Raw genomic sequence first — 25,078 nt, 5'->3', positions numbered from 1 at the left:
TAGCAATTAGGCGCCGCCCCGCCAGCCCCTTTCTTTGGAGCTGGCGTCCGCTCCTCCTGCATGAGGGGGTCTCCAGACTTCAAGGAGCAGCGTCTCCAGCCAGAGCCCAGCAGCGTCTCCAGCCACCTACCTCCAGACTTGGGTCTTGAGGCCTCATCGGGAATTTCAGCGTAAATATCCGAATCTAGGGCAAGAAATTCAGCAGTGAGAGCAGCCGCAGCGCTGGGACGGGGCAGGAGGGATAAAGGGTGCCCTGACAGCAAGGTGGTGGAACATGTTCCCATGTAGCCTAGGGGATAGGGTGCTCACCTGCGGAGGACAAGGTCATGGGTTCAAGTCCTACCTCTCCTGGGTCTAGCAAGGACTGTGAAAAGCCAGATAGCCCCAGAGCAGGAGGGATAAAGGGGCACACTGACAGCCGAGCCTGGGGTATTTCTTTTAATAAGCCAGCGGGTCTGAGACCCCTGCAAGCTGCCCCTTACTCTGTTTGAAAACCAGGGCTGCAACAGTGCGGAAAGCCCAGAGCCTCTGCCCGGACCAACCCCCAGCTGCTACATGCTGCAGTCTCCGGAGCATAAGTAGTCCCCCAATGCCCACGGAAGCCGCTGGGCAAGGAATGTGGGAACCACTGTGGTGAATCAGTCAGGCGGGCGGTCTAGGGCCATGTTTCTGCCTGATGGTGGCCAGCGCCAACTGCTGCCAAGAAGGGTCTAAACCAGCAGGGAGCAGAGACAGTGGGGCTAACCGAAGACGTTGGCTTCACCCGACTCTGTGGGTGTGTAATAAACCAAAGCCGAGAATCTCTCCCCTGCTCCAAACTCTCCCCTCCCTCCGTGTCCCAGCTGCTGCACCGGCTGCCTGCTCTCCCGGTTCCCAGCCACGAGCGAGGGGCGAATGAAACTCACCCACGCTGATGCTCTCCGACAACATGGGTCTTCTCTCGTCGATGTGCCTGGGGGCGAAAACGAGCAAGCGCAAAGCTCAGCGCTGTGAGCCTATCACCAGCCGTCCTAGCCATGTATCCAGCTCTCCAGTGGTCTGTCCTTCCATCTCACCCCCCTTCCACCCACCTCCAGCATTTCCAAGGGGCCCATCACCTGGGTATCCAGGCCCCTGGCTAAAGCCAGGAGTCCATGAGGTCTCTGAGGGCCACACACGGCCAGGGCTTTGGTTATCTGTCCTTTCCTTCCAACCTCGACACCAGTGTTCCAGTGTTCCCCTAAGCTGGGCATCCAAGAGAGATTCAAATGCTGCCCTGCTGCTTGGCAGAGCGCCAGCAGCAGCCGGCAGTATGTGTTTCTACTGGTGGTGCACATGCACATATGCTTCGGTGCACATAACAAAATTTATTCCACAGAAGGAGGGAAAATGGCTGGACATCCCCATAGTCGTGGCCCCTCTGTCCCGTACTGATACAGGTTCCTCTGATGGTTACATTGTACTTACTGCGTGGGGATCTGCGGCAGGCTCACCCGCTTCTCGTTCTCTGTGGAGAAAGGGGGAAAAGGGTCTTTATTTGTGCATCTCCAGCTGCCCGCTCCCCGGATTCTGGCCTCCCCTCTCCCATCATCCAGCAGAGCCTCCGAGGAAGATGTGGGACAGAAGGCAGAGGGCTAGGACTGAGCACACATGCTGCTTTGATGACAAGGAGTCCTGTGGCACCTTAGGGTACGTCTACACTACAGCGCTAATTCGAACTAACGCGTCTAGAACTAAAAACTAGTTCGAATTAGCGTTTTGCTAATTCGAACTAGCATGTCCACATTGAGTGGACCCTGAACAGGGCTTAAGGATGGCCGGAAGCAGTGCCGGCAGGGCATCAGAGGAGGACTTAAGAGCGTGGAGCTGCTGTCTCAGGCTAGCCGAGGGCTGCGCTTAAAGGGACCCGATCCCCACCCCGGACAGACAGTTCTCAGGGGTGCCCCGCTTGAAAACCAGTCCTGGCTTGGATTGCCCGGAGTACCCACACTGGGCACATCACACCATTTGGCCATCAGCCCGGCTGCACTTGCCGCAGGCTGCCATCTGGGGAGAGGGGGCAATTGGGGGGCTGCAGGAGAGCTTCCACCCCCAGAAGCCCCCAGAGCCAGCCCAGTCCTCCCCATCGGGGGCTCGTGCCCCATTCCCCCCTCACCTTCTTCCACTTACCCTTCCCTAGCCCCTTTTCTTGATGTACAAAATAAAGGACAATTGTGGTCAAAAATGGAATCTGTCTTTATTGAACAAAACTGGGGGAGACTGGGAAAAGGAGGTGGGAGAGGGGAAGAGAAAGGCTGGGAGAGGGGAGGGCAACTAACATGATCAGGGGTTGGGAACAGGTCCCAGATGAAGAGAGGCTACAGAGACTGGGACTGTTCAGCTTAGAAAAGAGGAGACGGAGGGGGGACAGGATAGAGGTCTCTAAAAGCAGGGGTTGGGTGGAGAGGGTGCATTCAGAAAAGTTCTTCATGAGTTCCCCTAAAGAAGGACTAGAGGACACCAAAGGAAAGGAATGGGTAGCAGGCTTGAAACTAGTAAGAGAAAGTTGTTCTTCTTCCCAAAGCAAATAGTTAACCTGTGGAACTCCTTGCTGCAGGAGGCTGAGAAGGCTACAACTAGAACAGAGTTTAAAGGGAAGTGAGATCAAGTCATGGAGGTTGGGTCCATGGAGTAGTCTTAGCCAGGGGGTAGGAGTGGTGTCCCTGCCCAAAGTTTGTGGAAGACTGGAGAGGGATGGCACGAGACAAATGGCTTGGTCACTGTCTTCGGTCCATCCCCTCCAGGGTCCCTAGGGTTGGCCGCTGTCGGCAGACAGGCTACTGGGCTAGATGGACCTTTGGTCTGACCATTGTAAGCTCAGGGCTCAGGGTCGGGGGTCTCAGTGGACCCCCTTGATTTTCATGCACACCTGCTCCTGGGTGGCCAGGTTGGCAGCTCTCTTGCCCTAGCCGACCACTTTCCTGTGCCTAGTGCGGAGATCGAGGACGAGGTCCACGATGTCCGCACTAGCCCAGGAAGGTGCCCGCCTCTTGCGGTCCCGGGCAAGCTCCCGGGAGCCGCCAGCCTGGTCCCGGGAAGAGGGGGAGGGCTGGGGGACATCGGGTGGGTGGCTCTGTGCCGTGCCAGGTGCAGGGTCTGCTGGCTGGGTGCTGGCAGGCTTGCACCTGGCACGGGCACCGTAGCCAGCCCGTGCCCCTTTAAGGGGTCCGGGGCCGGGAGGGGGGCAGACGAGTTTCCCTGGTGTTGGCCAGTGGCCACCAGGGAAACCTGGGGAGGGCTAGCCTCCCACTAGTTCGAATTAAGGGGCTACACACCCCTTAATTCGAACTAGTAAGTTCGAACTAGGCTTAATCCTCGTAAAATGAGGTTTTCCTAGTTCGAACTAAGCGCTCTGCTAGTTCGATTCAAATTCGAACTAGCGGAGTGCTAGTGTAGCGCCTATGAATGTTAGTTCGAACTAACGTCTGTTAGTTTGAACTAACATTGTAGTGTAGACATACCCTTACAGACTAACAGATGTATTGGAGCATGAGTTTTCAAAGCTTATGTGTCTGACGAAGTGGGTCTTTTCTCATGAAAGCTTATGCTCCAATACATCTGTTAGTCTATAGGGTGCCACCGGACTCCTTGTCGCTTTTGCAGATCCAGACTAACACGGCTACCCCTCTGATACTTGACAAGCTGCTTTGAGGCAGTCAAAGGGGACAAAGAGACACACCCCCTTTGCTCAGTAACGGGCTAAGCCACAACACCCCCAGAATCTGCCACTGCACCTGCCTTTTGCCTTTGGGGTGCATGCCAGCATGGCCCACACCTGCAGCGAGTTTGGGGGCTCTCAGCTCAACCTGTAATTCAGCAGGATCGTGGTCATCATCCAGGGCAGGAAAAAAGGAGGCTGCTGAACAGAGCTGTGTGGGGACTCCGCACTGGAGTGGTCAGGGAGCTGGAAATCAAGGCTGATGGGTGCTTTGACCCTGCCCGGAGCCCGTCTGAACACCAGCCCTCGACATCCACGGGACCTCAATCCCGCCGCATTGGCTCCCCCTCCGGCCTCCCTCGCACCCGGGCTCAGAGAGCCGCTCACCTTTCTTAGGGCGGACGATGAGGGATGTTTCCTTGTCGCCCTGCATCCGACAGTAACCGTCTATCAGGTCAGCCATGTTCTCCGCCTCGGCCAGGGAGGAGGTTTTAATAGCCAGGGACTGTGAAGCAGGAAGGGGGCATGTGAAACCCAGGTGAATGTCCGCATCCCGCACCCAGATCCGCACGCTCCTGGCTGCACGGGGAACTGCGGGAGGCAGCCCCGAGATGCACGAGTCCAGCAGGCTAGAGAGGTGAAATGCCCTGCTGTCCTGCACCCACCCCCTTTCCTTCTGGGCCAGTGGGGCCCTGCAAACCCAACCCCCCAGGGCCAGACTCACAGATGAACCTGGGGCCCCAACCACCAGCGAAACCGCATCCATGGGGCTGCTGCTGGCTCCCAGCTTCCACGGGGCCTCTGGGCCGGTGAGTGACACCACGCGAATGGAATCTGCATCCGAAGGCCAGGTCACAGGTGACGGGCAAGGGGGTGCACATGTCACACCAGTGCCAGGGTGTGTGTCTAACTGTCCCCCTCCCGGGCTGCGCTGGGGCAAGATGCATGCTGAAGGGGCAGCAGGAGGTGAAGGGCTACACCATGTGCCACCCTCCGAGATGCACCTGTCTCTGGCCTGGTGCATGAGTATCTTTAAAGTACCCCCAGGCAAATCCTGGAGGATTGCAACTGAGGACAAATCAGGCCCCTGATGTATTGGTCTGGTGCCATCTACAGCTAGTGGCCTGTCCTCATGCCCTGTTGCAGCCGGGTCAGTCCCAGGATGTTAACAGAAGTGGGTCCCATAAAAGATGTTGCTCCGCCCACCTCGTCTCTCCGGTGGTACCGTGTGACTTACAGAATCGTAAAATGCCAAGGTCGGAAGGGACCGCAAGGGCCAGCTAGTCTAACCCCAGCTAAGAGGCAGGATTTGGCGTGTCTAAACCAGTGGCTCCCAACCTTTTTTATACCGCGGACTGGAACACTCGTTCAAAAACTGTTGGCAAACCAGCTCTGAAATATCTGCATTTTCATTAGGGTCATTTTAGCTCACGGTACACCAGGCAAATCAATGGGGCGGGAGACGGGATGGTTAACAAGAATTTGAAAACCTGCTGCACACACACATTTTAAAAAACCAACACAAACGCTTGTAAAGTCTGGAGACTGTTCCTGAAACTCCAACTTTAGGGAGCCAAACAGGATAACGGAGACTATTAAGAAGAAGGGGACTGAACCTTGCTGGATTTGGGGCGGACCGACTAATCACATGAAAAATTGAAAACCTCTACCAACAGTTTATTCTTTAAAGGCCTGTTGACGTCTTACATAAAGCTTTAAAATGCTCTCTGGGCCCCGGCACCTCATGGGAAAGCCCAGTGGGCAGGGAGATTTAAAAGCGGGGTGTGGTGTGGCAACATGCTACGGCCCAGCAGGCAGGGAGTCGTGGCTCGATGGTTGGGAACTGCTGGCCTGAGCCATCCCAGGCGGCTGGCTTTCCACTCCAGTCTCCTTCTGAGACCTTCCACAGCTTCCCCTGGCACCTGTTCCTGTGTCCTGCTGTTCTTACAGTTTGGAAGTTTTCTCTTGAGATTTCACTAACTCTGCCATGCTGGAGTTCGAACCTGCTGCCTCTTGTTTTGCCCTCTGCAGCGAGAGAAGAGCTTTTCTCCATCCTTTCTATGGCAGCTTTTCAGTGATCTGAAGCCTTTGCTCCTATGGCTGCATCATCCCTTGGATCCTCATTGTTACTTGCGCCCGGATCCTTTCCAGTGTCTCCACACCCTTTCCATACAGCAGTGACCAAAACGGGACACACGACTGCAGCTGAGGCCTGGCCAGCGCTGAGCAGAGCCGCACTACCACTTGCTCGCTAGGCCTCGGTCAATGCGACCTCCAATGGCATTTGCTTTTTTGGCAGCTGCGTCCCACGGCTGTCCCATGCTCAGGCCAGGACCCGCCCCTACTCCCAGACCCCTCTCAGTAGTGCTGCTGCCAAGCCAGTTCTCCACGGGGCTGTGCCTGCGCATTCGGTTTCTCTTCCCCGACGTTTTATCTTGGTGGAATTTCATTTTGCTGGGTAAAGCCCAACTTCTTCAAGGTATCAAGACCCCGTTGGTTTCAGTTCTATCCCCCAAAGTGCTGGCAACCCCTCCGCACATACACACACTCCAGCATTGTGTTCCCTGCAGGTCAGATCAATAGATGTGACCCTGCGGCCTTATTTCTGTTACTACTAAAAGCACCTGACAGGCTTTATTGCAGCTATTTTTAGAACAGCCGTCTCCCAAACTCCCTGGAATTGTTCTCGGGTTCCCTTTCTCTTCGCTCATTTCTCTTTTCCAGCCTTGGCACTGGAGGGGTGGGGGGTGAGGAATGAATATTTGAAAACCATGGGTTCTTCAACCTAGCAGACCACATCCAGCCGCTGAGAGATGAAGCTAGACAAATTGAGACGGGAAACAAGGCGTCCATTTTTAAGGGCGAGGGGAACGAACCAGTGGACCATTTTACTGAGGGTCCTGATGGTTTCTCCATCACTGGCCAGTTTTAAATCATAGAATCATAGAATCATAGGACTGGAAGGGACCTCAAGAGGTCATCGAGTCCAGCCCCCCGCCCTCAAGGCAGGACCAAGCTCCACCTACACCATCCCTGACAGATGTCTATCTAACCTGTTCTTAAATATCTCCAGAGAGGGAGATTCCACCACCTCCCTTGGCAATTTAGTCCAATATTTGACCACCCTGACAGTTAGGAATTTTTTCCTAATGTCCAATCTAAACCTCCCCTGCTGCACTTTAAGCCCATTACTCCTTGTCCTGTCCTCAGAAACCAAGAGGAACAAATTTTCTCCTTCCTCCTTGTGACACCCTTTTAGATATTTGAAAACCGCTATCATGTCCCCCCTTAATCTTCTTTTTTCCAAACTAAACAAGCCCAGTTCATGAAGCCTGGCTTCATAGGTCATGTTCTCTAGACCTTTAATCATTCTTGTCGCTCTTCTCTAGACCTTTAATCATTCTTGTCGCTCATTCTCTAAAGCAAGATCGGATTTATTTCCGTCCCCTCCCTTCCCCCCCCGAGATCTCAGCTCAAACGGGCACCGGCTCAGAGAAGTTCGCAGGTGGAGGACAAGCCAGGCACTCACAGCGATCCCTTCTTGCCTTGGGATCGGTGTGGTTGTGGGACAGTAAGAGACACTCTTTACCTGCGGGGTCCCAGTGAGCGTCAGCTGCAGCACGGCCTTGCCTTCCTCCACACTGGAGCACTTGATGGATTTGAGCTGCTTGAACTCTGCCAGGCAGGTGGGCTGCAACGCACCGAAAAGCCAATGTGATTGCCACTCCCCCCCATGTTAAGAGCTATACCCAGCAGGGCACCCCAGAGCAGCACTGGACTTCGCCAGCATCCCCCCCAAAACCCAGAAAAGCAGCACCACCGCCGTCTATTTTGGGGTTGCAATCCCCCAGCCCAGGGCAGCTCCGCCTCCCTCAACTGCTAGAAGAGGAACATGATCTAGGTCCCAGCCCCGGACTTGTGGGATGCTGGGGGGTGGCTAAGCCCTTTCCTAAGCATTTATGCCTCTCCCCCTCGTACCTTTGCTTCCTTGCTTGTCATCTGCCGGATGCCCTTGGGCCCGATCACCAGGTCCACCGTGATGTTCCACCCTTGCTGGAAGGGAGAGAGGAGGATGTGAGCGTGAGCTTTGCTGTGCCTCCAAAATAGCCCTTCCCCTTCTCCTTTCCCATGAGCTTCTCAGCCAGGGGCTTGCTGGAGCCCCCAGCGCTGCTCAAGGGGGCCAGACTGACAGAACGGAACCTACAGGGGGTCGAAGAGCGAGATAAATTCCTGGAGGTTGGGTCCATCAATACTTATTAGCCAGGATGGGCAGGGAGGGTGTCCCTAGCCTGTTTGTCTGGAAAAGGATGACAAGAGAGGGGTCCCTCTGGCATTGGCCACCGTCGGCAGAGCCCTGGCCTGCAGGAAGCACTGTCCGGGGAGAGGGCAGCTCAGTCTCTGAGGCCCACACAGTCCTTGGCTTCTCAGCGGAGGCCGGCAACGCGAGCACCAGCAAGGGAAGGGTGGGGTGGACCCTTGCCCAAGAAGAACTGGGCTGCCACTCTCCCTGGGGAAAACTCAGCTCAGGGCAGCCTTCACGCTCTGTGAGGGGACGGTAGCTGAGAGCCGGCGCAGCGCAGAGAGTAGCTCTGCCGGTTTCCACACCCATGGCTCTGCTGGCCCATCTCTGTCCCCACCCGCAGCACCCACCAGGATGGGAAGCCGATTGCTGGGCCTCTCGTGAGCCACGCCTGCCGGACATTTGGGCACCCACTGTGAAAACTCAGCCAAAACCCACCGCTGACCTCACAGGAGGGATTCGAACCCGGGTCTCCAGACGCAAAGGAGCACCCGCCTGGGGAGTGCAGGATGCTGCCACTCAGCAGCCCAGCCTGGGACCTTGGCACCTTGGTCTGGGAGTGCAGCCTAGGCACCCTGCCACACTGCTTTGCGGAGTGACACTCCCCAGTGCCTGGCATGGTTCAGTTCTACCCAGCCCCGCTTGGGAAACAGGGGGCCTTCCGCCGCCCCGCCTGCAGGATCACAGCACTTGCCGGGCTGGGGAAGGCCAGTGTCTCATCGGCAGCTCCGGGGCAATGACGGCGTCACGCCACTCGCTCCCTCACGACCGTCCAACTGCTGCGTCCTGCAGGCGGGGCGGCGGAAGGCCCCCTGTTTCCCAAGGGGGCACGCAGCTGCGCTGGGGAGCCTGGGGGATGAGCCTGGGTCTACATTCCAGGCGGAAATGCTACAAAAGCCGGGGATTCAGGGATGGGCTCCAGCAAAACTTAAAAGGGCGCACAGCTGAGAGGTGCAACCGCAGGAGCAGGGCTGGAACAGTCCCCGGAGACCTGGAACTTCCCACAGCACTTGTCACGCGCCTCAGCGGCTGCTGATCCAGCCACCCACGGCCAGGCTCACCCCGGCGCGACGTGAAAGGCACCGGGACCGGCTGCTGCGTACTGGCCGCAGCTTGGGGCTTTGGCAGCCTCTGGCTGCGTGAGAAATTCTGCGCGGATCAGGAGATTTGCTAACACAAACTCAGACCCTTCCCCTGCCTCGGAGGCAGAGTCTGGAGCCACCTTTCGGACCGGCTGCAATCAGAGGGTGGCAAACTGGGAGCGGTTGAAATGAAAGCCCTGTGATGGAGCATGCCCTGTGGGGGGCTAGCTGGGGTTGCTGTAGGGGGAACAGCCTGTCTCCTCCTCAGCCCCACTTAGCCCAGCATCATGTCTCTGACAGTGGCCAAGCCCAGCTGGTCCAGAAGAAGGTGCAAGACACCCTATAATGGAGCAATATACCCCAAGGGGAAAGTCCTATTTAACTGCCATCAGTGACTGGCTTAGTCCCTGAGGAGAGAGGATTTATAATGGGAATACATTTTATGTCCTGTCAAATGGACTCGTAATTCAGGGTGTTCTTATCCTGACGAGACTGTACAGGCCTGTGTCATGTAGGAGGTCAGGCCTCTTAATCACAATGGTCTCTGAATCTATCAGTGCCCAGTCTGTTTTGGAATCCTGCTGATACTTTGCCCTCACTGATATCAAGTGGCGGTGAGTTCCACAGGGCAATTGCATAAACAAGTATTTTGTTGTATCAGTTGGAAACTGGCGGTTTTCCATTTTCATTGCCTACCCCCAGGACTGATCCCCAGCTGGTGTTAATCGGTGGCTGAGGATGTAGCACAGGAGGAATACTAGGATTTATACTGATTTATACAATGGCCCCTACAAACATTTCAGTGCAGCTGTTATGCTGGAAGGTGGAACCGTGCAGACCTGTGGATATCCACGGCTCATTTTTGCAGAGAAGGATGCGGACGCAGATTGAGCACCTAGAGCCTTTCACATTTGCAGCCATCCACTTTATATCTGCGGGTATCTGCATCTGCAGATGCGATACCCTCGGATCAGTGTTGCAGCTGCGGCTCTGGATACCAATTTTCTGTCTGCCTGGGACTCTACCGAAAGGCACACGTGGCTGCTAGCAGGGGGTGGCCTCCAAGCCAAGGATTAAGGCTGGGTGCCAACCAGTCCTTCAGGAACAGGAGTCCCGCCCCTGGATGTGGTACGAACAGCTGGGGACTTGTGGCCAAGGCCGGGGGTTCTAGGCCACATGGCAGGTGTGGGTGGAACCAGGGCCGGACGGAGGGATGGGCGAGCTGGGCAGCTGCCCAGGGTGCCAACTGATGGGGGGCGCCTGATGGCAGCTGTAAGGGGCGCGTGGCATCCCTTACAGCTGCCATCAGGCGCTATGCGCCCAGCTCCCGCAGCACCGGCCCACCCACATCCCCACAGCACCAGCCAGCAGCACCCTTCCCCCCACGGCCTCGGGGCCCTACACGGCCCAGCGCGCGCCAACAGCAGCAGCCGGGCTGGACTGGGCCGCGTTTGTGCCATAGCCGAGCCGCGCATGCGCTGTGCGCCCCGGGGGTGGGGCTGCGAGCGTGACCCTCGGGAGCAGCGGGGCAGAGCTCCCTGGGCATGGGGATGCCTGAGCCAGGACACGGCCTGCTCTTTGGAGCTGCTGGGTTCACGGAGCAGGTCTGTGTCCGGGCTTTGGGACTGCGCCAGGAACGGCCTGCTCCCCCGGCACGGATTCCTCACCCTGACGGAAACAAGACCGCGAGGCCGGGCGACTCCAGCCATCGGGCCTGGGGACCGTGCTAGTCTCTGCCTTCTTCTGCATGCAGCCTGACACGTCCCTCCCTGCACTGGTACTGTTCTGGGGTTTCCCTGGGGGGGGCTATTCCCCTCCTTAGGCAAGTCTCCTCCTGCAGGTACCTCCCACGGCTCGGTCACGGCCTGCCCAGTGATCCCACTAGGCATTCGCAGCTGGGACTCTGCACGTCGGCTCTGCGTCTCTGAGCCTCAGTCCTCCCCATCCAGCTCCTAGTCCAGGGCGGGCAATAAAACAGCAGCAGTTCACTGGGGTTAGCTCGTTGGGCTGCTGCCGCTAGATTTCCCTGCACCTCCGCAGGGGCCTGCGACTGCAGCTCCCATTGGCCAGGAACAGCCATCTGGGGCCAATGGGAGCGATAATCCCCTGTACCTGCGGGGGAGCAGGCAAATACGGCGGCATGGGGGCCGGACCCTGGCAGATTGGATCCAGCCCGTAGGCCGGTATTTGCCTACTCCGGTCCTAGTCACTCCCAGCAACACGCTGGGAAATAGCCTGCCACACATTGCCTGATCCACGGGGCAGCATGTGGTGCTAAGGATGCCAGGCTAGCGCTGATGCTCAGCTCCCCACGCCCATTCCCTTCTCATGCTGGTGTAACGAGGAGTAACCCCCGTGACACGGTGTCAGAAAGAGCAGAATCAGGCCTTTGGTACGGTGTAATTCATCCTAGACCTTTGCCCCAGCCCCACGAAGGGGTGAATTTCACAGTCAGCGATGGCACTGGGCACTGCGCATATGAAAGCCAGCAAAGGTGGGAACATCGTCTCTCCCTTGTATCCTAGCACCGCCCCCCAGCCCTGCTCCCGGTGCGGGCCACGGAGCACTGCGTTATTAACCCATGGAAGATGCATTCGCAGGCTCCAGACAGGCGCTGGCTGGAGGCCTGTGACGGATCCCGGCCCCGGCGCCTTGCGGCCCCCTGCAGGGACTCACTATCAGCTCGCAGCGGTAGCTCTCCTGGTCGATGTTGGCGAAGGAGGCCAGGGTGTTGAGGAACTTGATGATGCAGTCCTCCTCCCGCAGCAGGGCGTACTGCTGGAACGTCTGCTGGATCATCTTCCGGAACTGCTTGGGCTGCGGGGGGCACCAGAGAGTCAGCGCCGGGCCCCCGGCGGGGCGGGAAGACCTGACAGCTGGAAGCCGGGCGGTCCAGGAGGCCCCTGCATGGCCAGACGCTTCCCTCTCCACACACACGGTGTCTCTGCCAATGCACGTGAGTGCTGACCCAGCCCCACCCGAGGTTCTAAGACTGCCCCACAGTTCTGCCAGGCCCCCTCAGCCCTGACACACAGCTTCCCCCTTCTCCCCCCCCAGTTATTCCACAGCTCTGCCAGCCCTCCTCAGCCCTGGTTTCCACTGACCCCTGTTAATTCCTGCAAGTGCTCCCCTGCCGTCCCCCGCACCCCATGCTCCTTCCCATCGACCTGCCGTGCAGTGCTGGGCTCCCAGGAGCTCTGCCAAGGAACTTGGGTGAGTTCCCAGCTGTTCCGCTCCTTTCCCTGGGACACATCCTAGGTATGGCTCAAGTCCCACTCATGCTCGTACAGCCGGCTTAGTCCCAAGGCCTAGAGTGGCCCCTAAGTCTCGTCCCTCCGCACGGACACTGGATTTCACCCTCGTGCCTCAACCCAGCAGTGTGGAGCTGTTCTCCAGAGGCGTCCTGGCCTCCTGGGCTGGCCACATATATCCTATCTATCTCGGACTCCCAGGCCCGGCTCAGCAGCGCCTCACCTTCAAATTCTCCTGCATCTGCTTGGGGAAGAACAGATCCAGGCCCACTTCCTTCCTGAAAGGTGGTGAGAGCAAGAGATAAATGCACGGGATAAGGATCCACCAGGCTGCTTTGCAACGCCCTCTCCTTTCATTCGCATTTCACAGGGGCATAGGGCCTCTCTAAAAGGGCGCATGGGGGTGCCAGAGGATGCGAGACAGGCAGCCAGTGCCCTGGGCCAGTGGCTTGGATGGGTCTTTTAACAGTGGCGACCGGAGTTCAACTAGCTCCGCCCACTCTGGGTTTTCTTCCCTGCATTCGAGCCAGGATGCTTTGAAGGACACACACAGGCTACGTCTACATTGGCATGATTTTCCGGAAATGCTTAAAACGGAACAGTTTTCCATTATAAGTATTTCTGGAAAAAGCGCGTCTACATTGGCAGGATGCTTTTCCGGAAAAGCACTTTTTCCGGAAAAGCGTCCGTGCCAATGTAGATGCGCTTTTCCGCAAAAAAGCCCCAATCGCGAAAATGACGATCGAGGCTTTTTTGCGGAAAAGACTACTGTGCTGTCTACACTGGCCCTTTTCCGGAACAGTTTTCTGGAAAAAGGACTTTTGCCCGAACGGGAGCAGCATAGTATTTCTGGAAAAGTGGCTGATTTCTTACAGTAGATCGTCAGTGCTTTTCCGGAAATTCAAGGGGCCAGTGTAGACAGCTGGCAAGTTATTCCGGAAAAGCGGCTGATTTTCTGGAATAAGTGGCCCAGTGTAGACACAGCCACACACTTCTGTCACATCCGGAGGGCATCCCACTCCACCCTCCTGGCCAGGATTTGGGAAGAACCCTAGAAGAACCCAAGCCCTCGGAGATCCATTCCTGGTTTTGCACTGTGCCCAGTGGATTCCACAGGGATGGGACTCGGGGATGGAGGGATGCTGGCTCTGGGTGGACATGCTCAGCAGTGCTGGCGGCTAGGTACCGAACTGGTGAGTCTCCGTCCATGCCGCCATCCAGGGAGCTGTCCCCAGGACATAGCATCCAGGAGGAGATGTTCTTGCCATGGGATTGGACGCCCTGTGATCGGAGAGCAGGCGGAGACAGATACAGAACGACAAAGGGCACTTACTCCAGGAGGTCGAAGTTGGATTTCTTATCCAGGGCATTGTGGGGCATGTCCTTATAGAACCTCCTGCAAGAAGGGAGACACATCAGGCATCAACATGCTGGCCTCGTGCCTGCACATCCTCTGCGGGGGGCATGCAAGCAGGCTCCAAATGCCAGGGGAGCCGATTAGCCGTTGGCCCTGGCGGCTCATTCCTACATTCAGTATGCAAAATGAGAGGAGGCGTGGCAGGTGACCCTTAGCGTCACACTGTGACCAGAGTCAGGAAAGGGACCATCAAACAAATGGGCCCAAATAAGATGCAAAGATAATGGGTTGGCTAACTAAGTCGCATCCCCCTTTAATGGCTCTTTTTCAGAAAGGAAACCAGCCTACTACTGCTATAGGCTAATGGAGTTATTCCTTTAGCTCAAGTGGCAGAGGCTTGGAGCAGAAAGTCCAGGGCTCTGTCTCAGCTGCTTACCTATGGTGGCCACGGTGTTACACAGCTTTGGGGCGCTCAATACTCCAAACCAGGTCTGGAGCTAAATTTAAATAGTCCTGAGCTAAATTCTGCTGTGAATTATATACGTGACATTCCCAATGAAACTGAGCACAGTGTGGTCACCTCTCTGTACAGAATCCTAGAATCCTAGGGCTGGAAGAGACCTCAGGAGTCATCAAGACCAGCCCCCTGCCCAAAGCAGAACCAATCCTCAACTAAAAAATCCCACCCAGGGCTTTGTCAAGCCGGGACTTAAAAACTTCTAGGGATGGAGATTCCAAAACTTCCCTAGGGAACCCATTCCAGGGCTTCATCACCCTCCTAGGGAAATAGTTTTTCCTAATACAGGCAGTCCCGGGGTTACGTACAAGATAGGGACTGTAGGTTTGTTCTTAAGTTGAATCTGTATGTAAGTCGGAACTGGCGTCAGCCGCTGCTGAAACTGATCAGTTTCAACCGCGGCTGAATCTGGACGCCAGTTCTGACTTACATAGGGTATGTCTACACTACCCCGCTAGTTCGAACTAGCGGGGTAATGTAGGCATACCGCACTTGCAAATGAAGCCCGGGATTTGAATTTCCCGGGTTTCATTTGCATAAGCGGGGAGCCGCCATTTTTAAATCCCCGCTGGTTCGAACCCCGTGTAGCACGGCTACACGGGGCTCGAACTAGGTAGTTCGGAATAGGAATCCTAGTCCGAACTACCTAGTTCGAGCCCCGTGTAGCCGCGCTACACGGGGTTCGAACCAGCGGGGATTTAAAAATGGCAGCTCCCCGCTTATGCAAATGAAGCCCGGGAAATTCAAATCCCGGGCTTCATTTGCAAATGCGGTATGCCTACATTACCCTCCTAGTTCGAACTAGGAGGGTAGTGTAGACATACCCATACAGATTCAACTTAAGAACCCCAGGCGTCCCCAAGTCAGCTGCTTCTGAAACTGATCAGCGGCTGATTCCAGGAAGCCTGGGGCAGAGCAACTCTGCCTCAGGCTTCCTGTAGTCAGCCGCTGGTCAGTTTCAGCAGCGGCTGACTTGGGGACGCCTGGGGCAGAGCAGCTGGGGTGCTGCTGGGTTGCTCCAGTAGCGCAGCTCCTCGGCTCTACTGGAACAACCCAGCAGCACCCCAGCTGCTCTGCCCCAGGCGTCCTGATTCAGCCATTGCTGAAACTGACCAGCAGCGGCTGAATCAGGACGCCTGGGGCAGAGCAGCTGGGGTGCTGCCGGGTTGGTCCGGAGCGGCACTGCGGGACCAACCCGGCAGCCCCCAGCTGCTCTACCCCAGGGGTAGGCAAGAAAAGCCTGGTCTGCTGGGGGAGGGGGCACTAGCTGCATCCCCCCCCCAGCAGACCAGGGAGACGGGGGTGGCGGGACCGCCCAAGTCCTCCACGGCTTTGCTCCGTCTCCCTGGTCTGCTGACCTGGGAGACGCGGAGCAAAGTCGCAGAGCACGCGGGCAGCGGGACAGTCCAGGCGCGCCGCGGCTGTCCCACTGCTGGCGTGCTCCGAGGCTTTGCTCCCCGTCTCCCTGGTCTGCTGGTCAGACCAGGGAGACGGGGAGCAAAGCCGTGGAGCACGCCCGCAGTGGGACAGCCCAAGCGCGCCCGGGCTGTCCCGCTGCGGGCGTGCTCCAAGGCTTTGCTCCCTGTCTCCCTGCAGACCAGGGAGACAGGGAGCAGCTTTTCTCGCCCCGGAGGACGGGGGCGGCGGACCGCGGCACATCTGGGCGTCCCGCCGCTCCCGTCCTCCGGGGCGAGAAAAGCCCCGTTCGTAACTGCGGATCCGACATAAGTCGGATCCGCGTAACTTGGGGACTGCCTGTATCCAACCTGGACCTTCCCTACTGCAACTTAAGACCATTGCTCCTCGTTCTGCCATCCGTCACCACTGAGAACAGCCTCTCTCCATCCTCTTTGGAACCCCCCTTCAGGTACCATAACCAACCGCAGGACCCAAACACACACAAGCTTTTGGGGTGTCTGGTTTGGGATTGAGACTTTGCCTTCTGGACTATGAAGAGCGACAGTCAGAAAAGCAGGCGGCTCTGGGACTTTCAGACTCAACATGGGCAGCTGGAGACTTTTGCTAACCCTCGTGAGCCTTGGGCAGTCCCAGTCTCTGCCTCTTGTCAGCAATAAGCTCACTGCAAAACTCGGAGGAATTTCTAGGGCTCTGGGCTTTGCCTTGCTGACTCTGCAGGAGGCGTGCACAATCCAGCGTGCATCCGCCTTGCTCGCCTTGCCCAAAGGCTGGGCCTGAGAGGAGCCTCCTGAAGTTGAATCTCTCCGGTGACTTTCATTAGGGCCCATCTAAACATCCGGCCACTCAAGTCCAGCTGGCCTGCCGGAGAGATTCAGCGGGAATGCGCACTCCTCCCCCCATGCTATTCCAGCTGAAGGGCATGAAAGAGCCATTCCCCACCAGCCTGGGAGCCACGGGACACTAGAGCCCACGGATCAGCTGCGCCCAGTTCTTCATCTTTCTCTCTTCTCCCTCCTCCTGAGCCTCCCGCTTCAGGCACTGGAGTCTGGCTCGAGCTTCCCAACTCACCATGTCCAAGCGGGGTGGGACTCTGTCATAAGGACCTGCCCTCCCGTCCCGAATGAAACCCGGAACTTCTCCCCGGTCCCTATGTTGGTGGCTTGCTCCCGGCCACCCCTATTTTGCTTTGCTTGGGGCAAAGGGAACCATAATAGGAAAATGCTCTACCCTAAACAGGCCCTATCATCCAAGCCCTTTACAAAGCACAACCCCATTTTGCAGAGGGAGCAAACTGAGGCACAGGAAGGGGAAATCACTGGAAACAGCGAACCAGCAGCAGGGCCAGGATTCACACCCAGCAATCCCCAGCTCCCTGCCTTCTGCTGTTTTAACCACTAGACAGTGCAGCCTCTCTGGATCCAAGCATGCTGGAAAGGTTTGTGGCTGGGCTGCACCTTTAAGAAGGGTCCTTCCCCCCTGGGAACAAGGCCCTAGTGGCTCGCCGCCTGCCCTGTAAGGTACGTACCTGAGCTCCAGGCAGCCCAGCTGCAGGGCCATGCCCTCGCTCACCTTGCTGGCGTAGTGCTGCATGTACTCGCTCCGGAGCTGCAAGGCCAGAAAGAGAGATCCAGAGGCCAGTTAGGGGTCCTGCATTTCCCCCCACAGCCCCTCCCCTTGCCTGGGGGCCACGGGCTGCAGGCCTGGGTGTGAATGCAGCTGGGACGTGTGAGGGCAAAGAGATGTATTTTAGGACCTGGAGCTGTTCAATCGCCAGGGATAACTCTTGCCCCTGGCAGTTCAGAGCTAAGGCCAGAAGGGGGCGATCCCCTAGTCTCACCCCCCGCAGGGCAGAGAGTCCCACTTCACAGCTGTGGGTCAAACAGAGGCTGCTGGCCGGGTCTTGGTACGTGCTGGGCCCCCGCCGCTCCCATAGACTTCTCTGGAATTTGGGGGTGCACAGAACATTTTTCAATCCATCCCCAGTGCAGGGAGAGCAAGAGGGCCACAGAGGGCACGTGATCCCCGGGAGACAGCTGAAGCCAGGGGGATCACAGGTGGGCAGGGCTGGGAGGCCAAATTCAACACTAGCGAGACGGCACAATGCCACTGGAGTCGGGGGAGACCGGCCCGCTGTCCCGGGGAGCTAACGGCAAACGCTGTCACCTGCTGGTAGAAGTACAGTAAGGTGGTCCTGTCCTCCCGGAAGCTCTCCATGTAGTCCTCCGGGAGGTAGCGGATTTGGAGGTCATACCTTAAAGAAACCAAGAAGCCGGCTACTTGGGGTGTCAGCTCTTCCGAGGAAGGCTCTAGTCCCCGCTGCCCAGCTCTGCCGATGCCCTGCAGTCCCAACCTGCCCATCCCAGTCTGCAACGGGCAGTGGGGCTGTCAAGGTGTAGTCGACTACACGGTTAACCGATAAGCCTGGTTACTCCTGCCGACTACACGTTCTCCCCCTTTGCTGCTCTGGATCAGAGGCAGCGGGGGGAGAGGGGAAAAAGGGAGCCAGTGCCCCTGAGGAGTTGGCTTTTAAGCCGGCTCCCCACGAGCACCAGATCCCACAGAGCCGCCTGCTCCCCCACAGAGGCAGTGCGGGCGGGAGGGGGGGGAAGCAGCAGGAGCTGGTGCTCAGGGAAAGCCGGCCTAAAAGCTGGCTTCTCACCCACCTGCTCTGCAGAGGCAGACGCGCGGGGGGGACAGGGAAGGTTGCCGTGGACAGAGGCTGCTCCGTGGGGCCCCGTGCTGTTGCCTTGGATACAGAGGCAGCAACGCAGGCTGGCTAGGGACCCCCGGGGCGTGGGGCTGGCTGCCCCCGGGGTCTGTCGTGCAGCCGTTACGCGTGGATGCGGTTCCACGACTATTCAGGGACTCGACGTCTAACATCCCCAACGCGCCGCAGCGGAGAGGAAGCTGGGAGAGCCCCAGGTCCAGCGCAACGGGTCCGTGCCGCCCCTACGGCCCCCCACGATGGCGATCTCCCGGACGGCTGCCTGTTCAGGGCAGGGAAGGCCAGAGAGCTCTCCCCAGCCACGCGGGCCCTTCCTACCTCCACTCGGCCTCCACGTGCAGGCACTCGTACTTGTCCTGCACCTCGCCCACCGTCAGCTCCGGGTGCAGCCAGTGGATCTCATCCGACTTGACGTGCTTGAGGCGCAGGCCGTAGCACTCGGCCAGCTGGATGTCGGGCCCGATCCTGCCGCTCAGCAGGATGGAGTTGATGACCTCCTGCAGCGGGGGAGGGGAGGAATGAGAGCGAGGACACAGCAGGCCCTTCCCCCGTGGCACCACCCCGTGGCACCACCTCCTTCCCTTGTGGCACCACCCCGTGGCACCACCTCCTTCCCCCGTGGCACCACCCCGTGGCACTACCTCCTTCCCTTGTGGCACCACCCTGTGGCACCACCTCCTTCCCCCATGGCACCACCCCGTGGCACCACCTCCTTCCCTTGTGGCACCACCCCGTGGCACCACCTCCTTCCCCCATGGCACCACCCCGTGGCACCACCTCCTTCCCTTGTGGCACCACCCTGTGGCACCACCTCCTTCCCCCATGGCACCACCCCATGGCACCACCTCCTTCCCTTGTGGCACCACCCCGTGGCACCACCTCCTTCCCCCATGGCACCACCCCGTGGCACCACCTCCTTCCCCCGTGGCACCACCCTGTGGCACCACCTCCTTCCCTTGTGGCACCACCCTGTGGCACCACCTCCTTCCCCCATGGCCCCATCCCGTGGCACCACCTCCTTCCCCCGTGGCACCACCCCGTGGCACCACCTCCTTCCCCTGTGGTACCACCCCCTTCCTCCAAGCAAGCAGTAACTTGGCACAGGTATCCTGGTGGCACATTTAACCCTTTGGGTGCTGGGCTTCCCAGGGCCTCCCTTGTGTTACATTCGCACACTCTCTGCAGCGGGAGCTGCCTACAGTTTGTCTAGTGCTGGGCCAGCCCCATGGAGGCTGGAACAGGAGGGTCTGGGGGTGTGGCACCCCGTGGCTTGCAGCAGTTTTTGTCATGTCCAGAGTTAACAGGTTTGATTCACTAGCTCCCAGCACCCCTCTTCCCCCACCCGCTTTACAAATGGCCCCAGAGCCCCAGTGTGTGTGATCAGCAATGAACCATAAACCCCAAGGAAAAACAGCACTGCTGTTTTAACTACGCCCACTAGAGGGTACTGGGATGCAGCTTTCAGACCGGCTACCGCCACACAGCCACCAGCCCTGTGTTCCCTGCAGGGAGATCAAACGCCGCGGTGTTTCAACAGGCTGTCCTTGTAACGAAATACCACAGGCCTGGGGCTGAGCGTTGGCGTTGCCCTGGATCTAACGGAGCATCTGAAAATCTGGCCCAGTGACGGGAGGTTCAGGTGTTACATTTCTTTCAAATTTTCCTGTTAAAACTTTGATACACTCTCCCCATGCCTTAAAACTGCAATCAGAACATTAATGTAATGTCATGCAAGCTCACAATGCTTTTCAGAAGAAAGAAAGAAAGAAAGAAAGAAAGAAAGAAAGAAAGAAAGAAAGAAAGAAAGAAAGAAAGAAAGAAAGAAAGAAAGAAAGAAAGAAAGAAAGCTAGTAAAGCTAGTACATAAGGTCACTGAGTTGTTTGCACACTTGGTGACAAGCTGTACTAGTTTGTTTAGGTACATTCAGGATACAAACTGTGGTTTTCAGGGTCATGTTGCAGCTATCTTTGGTTCATAGTTTATCACTCAAACCTTGGAAAATCTGCAGAATTTGTTTTGCAGCTAAATAAAGGACATTTTCCATTTTTTCTTTTCCTTGCTCCACTTACGGCACCATGGGGCCAGATCCCCCCCGGCGGTAGTCAGTACCACTCTTGTTAACTTCAGTGGAGCGCTACCAATTGACACCAGCTGGCCACGTGAAAGCCGGGTGGCTGGCCAGCCCTTTTCATCACATCGGCAGCCTGGCTGCTTCGACCTTCCCCCCAGAACACTGTTCCTGGCTCTGCACTTGTGGTCTCCTTGGCACCCTCCTCCTTCTAGCCGCCCCCAGTTTGAGCCTTGATAAGCACAGGAGCTGGCGCCATGGGAAGAACTAGGACAAGAAATCCTTCTGCCGTCACTCATTTTGGCAACTTTGTGGCCACGCTGGGTTGCCTCCCTCTGTCATAACAGGTAGGGACTCAGCTCACACAAACCCTAACCTCTCCTGGTCATTAAAGGTGCCCTGTCTCCCTTCTGCAAGAAGATGAGAATTAACCCAAGTGCCTTGGCCAAATGCCAGCTTGAGTAATTATATCCTGCCGGACGAATCTCAACCTGCTTTGATACGGTAACATTCGTCACCTTCTACTTTTTCCACACTGTGTCCTGTTAGCTGCCATGTTCTGCCCCAGAGGTGGCTGCATGTCAGTGCTGGGTAAAACAACCCCCTGGAAGTTGTATGTAATTTGTATACATCCATTTGGCAGCCATAAGGGCTGTGTCCAGACTCCATGCCTCCGTCGACGGAGGCATGTAGATTAGCCAGATCGGAAGAGGGAAATGAAGCCGCGATTAAAATAATCGCGGCTTCATTTAAATTTAAATGGCTGCCCCGATCTGCCGATCAGCTGTTTGTCGGCAGATCGGGAGAGTCTGGACGCGATGCCCCGACAAAGAAGCCTTTCTTCATCGACACAGGTAAACCTGGTTTCACGAGGCTTACCTGTGTCGATGAAGAAAGGCTTCTTTGTCGGGGCATCGCGTCCAGACTCTCCCGATCTGCCGACAAACAGCTGATCGGCAGATCGGGGCAGCCATTTAAATTTAAATGAAGCCGCGATTATTTTAATCGCGGCTTCATTTCCCTCTTCCGATCTGGCTAATCTACATGCCTCCGTCGACGGAGGCATGGAGTCTGGACACAGCCAAGGAGACGGAAGGCAGGTTATGAGCCAAATTATGAGTCTCTGCAACTAGACTCAAATCAATGGATCAACACCAGAGGTGGATTTGTCTCTATACACGGACGGACTTACGCTTGTTGGTGTTGTTATCTGAGCATGTTGGTAAATGATCACGGACTCTTTTTTGCCTGTTAACACTAATTCAGTTTCCTGCCTTTGTGAGGCCTATTTATTTCCAAAATGACTTTGTTCGGTTTGGAGCTACGGATTGGTCCTTTTAGCCTTTCTGTCACCTCAGCAGCCTTGTCCCTACAGAACTGACGCCTTCCAGGTGTGGGAGCGGTGAGAGCTTGTGACAGTGAAGGGAAAATACGGAAGGATGGGAATTCCCCACAGACCTCTGTGACAGCGTGTTGGGGTTTTCCCGTCTCCTGTGCCCCCGTAATGGCACGGACAGACTCCACCAGCCAGTAGAATAGAGGGAGTTTATTGCTTCTCCAGGACACAGCACAGCACAGATGTAATCTGGTTACAGGGCAGGCCTAGGATGCCTCAGCCCCTTTTGAGATGGGGGATACTGGGCCCCTAAATTCCAGCCCCTTTCCCTAGGCTGTCTCCTTCATGCTCCCAGACAGAAACCTAACTCACTCACATCCAGCCCTGCCCCCAGCCAGGGCTCCACTCCGCCTTCTTCCCATTGTTCTGCTCTCTGGGAGATACTGGTCAGACAGGTTCGAAGCCCCCTAACATAATGACTCATCCCCTGCCCTGCTGGGCCGTGCTGCAGACAGCAGCCAGTGGAGGTCACTCACAACCCACTGCCCAGCATAGCAACCACCAAGCTACCCCCCCACTACATCACGTCTTGCAAAGTTGCCTCTTTAAAGCAGGATGCCGAAGACCTAACAGTCGCACCTAGAAACTCCGTCTGCGCTCGGAGAGCCACTGTGCCAGGTGCTGTACGGACAGCAGACGGAGGCCATCCATTTCCCGTACAACATGCAGGCCAAACAAGGGAGAGAAAGGAACCGTTAGCCTGCTCGTACAGAGGCGAAGAGAGATGACATGACAGACGTGCAGTAAATCTCTGCTAGCAACAGGAATCAAACCGGGAACTCCCGAGGCTCAGCGCTGGACCACATGACGAGCCAACAAAGAGCCATCAAACTGTGCCTCTCTAACCACTCTCCTTTTGAGCCCTGAACCAAGACGTTCCATGGCCTGCAGCTAAACAGTCCCTCCCAAGGCAGGCCTTGGTCTCCCATTCGAAATGCACCAGTTGCAGATTTACGGGCTTCTCAATGCTCAGTGCAGGGCGAAGGTTTTGGAGGGAACCTCTGGGCAAATTGTTTTCAAGAGACGCAAGAGGCCCGGGACATCGGCTAAGGAAGCATCACCAGTCCCTGCTTCAGTGTATGCTAGCTCCATGGATGAACCAGGCTGAGGAGAGGAGAAGAGGTAGGCAGCAGGGTTGACCCAGGGGGTATGTCTACACTACAGAGTTTTGTCGGAAAAACAGTCATTTTTCCGACAAAACCTGAATTATGTCCACACTGCAATCACATTCTTCTGAAAGTAAATCGAAAGAACAGAAGGGTTTTTCCGGTGTTGGTAATCCTTTTTCTATGAGGAGGAAGCCTTTTTGTAACAGAGCTCTTTCGGGAAAAGGCGTGTGTGGACGGGCGAGAGGGAGTTTTTTCGAAAGAAGAGGAAAGAGGAAAAAGCACAGGTGCCCTGGTGGCCATTCCACCCACACATAGCTTACATGTGAGAGAGCGTCCGTTCAGTGTGGACGCTCGCTTTCGAAAAAGCAGATCGCTGTTTCGATGTGCTTGTGTGTGTGGACGTTCTCTTTCGGAAGAAGTTTTTTCAGAAGATCTTGGTAGACAAAGCTACTGCATGATGGGCACACAGTTGGCTGAAAAACTGGAAAACCCAGAGACGAGCTGGCAGCGGCTCACAATCAAGCTGGAATGGACCCAGAGATCTGTCCCAGGTCTGATTCTCCATCCCTTCATAAATGATTTGGATAATAAAGTAGAGAGAACCCTTATAAAGCTGGGAAGGCTCGCAAGTACTTTGGAGAACAGGATCATATCTCAAAATGATCTGGACAACCTGGAGAAACGGTCTGAGGTACCTAGGATGAAATTCAATAGAAACAAACGCCAAGTACTCCATGAGGAAGGAATGATCAGTTGCATGCCTACAGACTGGGAAATGACTGCCTAGGAAGGAGTACTGCAGAATAGGGATGTTAAATTTAGATTAACGGACTAATCGAAAAGTTGACACAATTTGCATCGACTATTCGATTAGTCAATAAGGTCCCCAAGGCTGCTGTTACACGTCAAAGGCAAAAGCGCTGCAGGGAACACGGGGCCAGTGGGGGACTCAAGCAGTCTCCTGCTGGTCCCGTGCTCCTCGCGGTGTTTCAAAGCGGCAGCGCCACATGGAGCATGAGGTTAGTGGGAAGTCCCCTATTGACCCCAGGCTCCACATGGTTCTGCTTCTTTGAAACGCCGCATGGAACCCGGGGTCCATGTAGCCCAGGGCCAGCTGGGAAGCAGGGCTGCATGCAGGGTTTCAAAGCTGCAGCGCCGCATGGAGCCCAGGATCTGTCCCCAAGCTCCATGCAGCACTGCCGCTTTGAAGCACCCCCTCGCCTGTTCTCCCCTCCCCCACTGCCTCTTTCTGATAGAGGCAGCAAGGGGGGGAAGCAACTCGTTGACTAGTGTGTCGACTATCCGATAAGCATTTGCTTATCGGATAGTCAACTAATCGTTCACACCCCTACTGCAGAAAGGTATCGGGGGCTTGTACGGGATCACAATGAGTCAACAGCGTGACACTCTTGCAAACAAAGTGAACATCAGTCTGGGATGCATTAGCAGGAGTGTTGTGAGCAAGACAGGAGGAGTCATTCTTCCTCTCTACTTCACACTGACTGGGCCTCAGCTGGGGCACAGTGCCCAGTTCTGGGCACCATCTTTCAGGAAAGAGGTGGAGAAAGTCCAAAGGGGAGCCACAAAATGATTACAGGTCTAGAAAACGTGGCCTATGGGGGAAGATTGAAAAAACTGGGTTTGTGTAGTCTGGAGACGAGAAGGCTGAAGGGGTGGGCGGGAGGTGAATGTTAACAGTCTTCAATACACAAAAAGGTTGCTATAAAGAGGAGGGAACAAAAAATGTTCTCCTTCGCCACTGAGGACAAGACAAAAAGCAATGGGCTTAAATGGGTTTAGGTTGGACATTAGGAAAAATTTCCTATCAGGGTAACGGGCCAACTATCAAAAGTGCTAGGGGGTTTTTGACCCCCAACTTTGCCCTAAGCCCCGTCTCCACTCCACCCCTTCTCCCAAAGCCCGACCCCATTCCAATTCTTCCCACTTGATCCCACCTCTCCCCTGAGTGCTGCATGCTCGCTCGTGCTCCCTCTCCTCCAGAGCTTTCCAAATGCCACAAACAGCTGATCGCTAGAGCCCTGCAAGGATACCTGTGGATATAAAGGGGATACCAGCGGACCTACAGGGATTTACTGATCATAATGGGCAGGAGGCATGGGGAGGGAGGGGGAGGCACTGATCCATGGCGCCCGCCAGCAGGAAAAGGGTGCTGGGGG

At 56.3% G+C, this 25,078-nt stretch overlaps 1 protein-coding gene across 11 annotated transcripts in view; it reads right to left on the bottom strand.

Moving 5' to 3' along the window:
* The window catches only part of PTK2B (protein tyrosine kinase 2 beta), a 145,467-nt gene that overhangs the window by 21,261 nt on the left and 99,128 nt on the right, over positions 1-25,078 (bottom strand). For all 11 annotated transcript variants that reach the window (XM_075923314.1, XM_075923318.1, XM_075923315.1 and 8 more), the window contains 12 exons: positions 18,646-18,824; positions 17,766-17,853; positions 17,128-17,207; positions 13,643-13,705; positions 12,533-12,587; positions 11,735-11,875; positions 7,655-7,729; positions 7,266-7,367; positions 4,064-4,181; positions 1,447-1,486; positions 906-952; positions 131-184 (listed from right to left, as the gene is read on the bottom strand). In XM_075923314.1, coding sequence (XP_075779429.1) covers positions 131-184; positions 906-952; positions 1,447-1,486; positions 4,064-4,181; positions 7,266-7,367; positions 7,655-7,729; positions 11,735-11,875; positions 12,533-12,587; positions 13,643-13,705; positions 17,128-17,207; positions 17,766-17,853; positions 18,646-18,824 — 1,042 coding nt within the window. The remainder of the gene's footprint in view (positions 1-130; positions 185-905; positions 953-1,446; positions 1,487-4,063; positions 4,182-7,265; positions 7,368-7,654; positions 7,730-11,734; positions 11,876-12,532; positions 12,588-13,642; positions 13,706-17,127; positions 17,208-17,765; positions 17,854-18,645; positions 18,825-25,078) is intronic.

This window comes from Pelodiscus sinensis, chromosome 3 (assembly GCF_049634645.1).
Source record: "Pelodiscus sinensis isolate JC-2024 chromosome 3, ASM4963464v1, whole genome shotgun sequence".
Lineage (NCBI taxonomy): Eukaryota > Metazoa > Chordata > Testudines > Trionychidae > Pelodiscus > Pelodiscus sinensis.
This window is presented reverse-complemented; position numbering and strand designations above follow the sequence as displayed.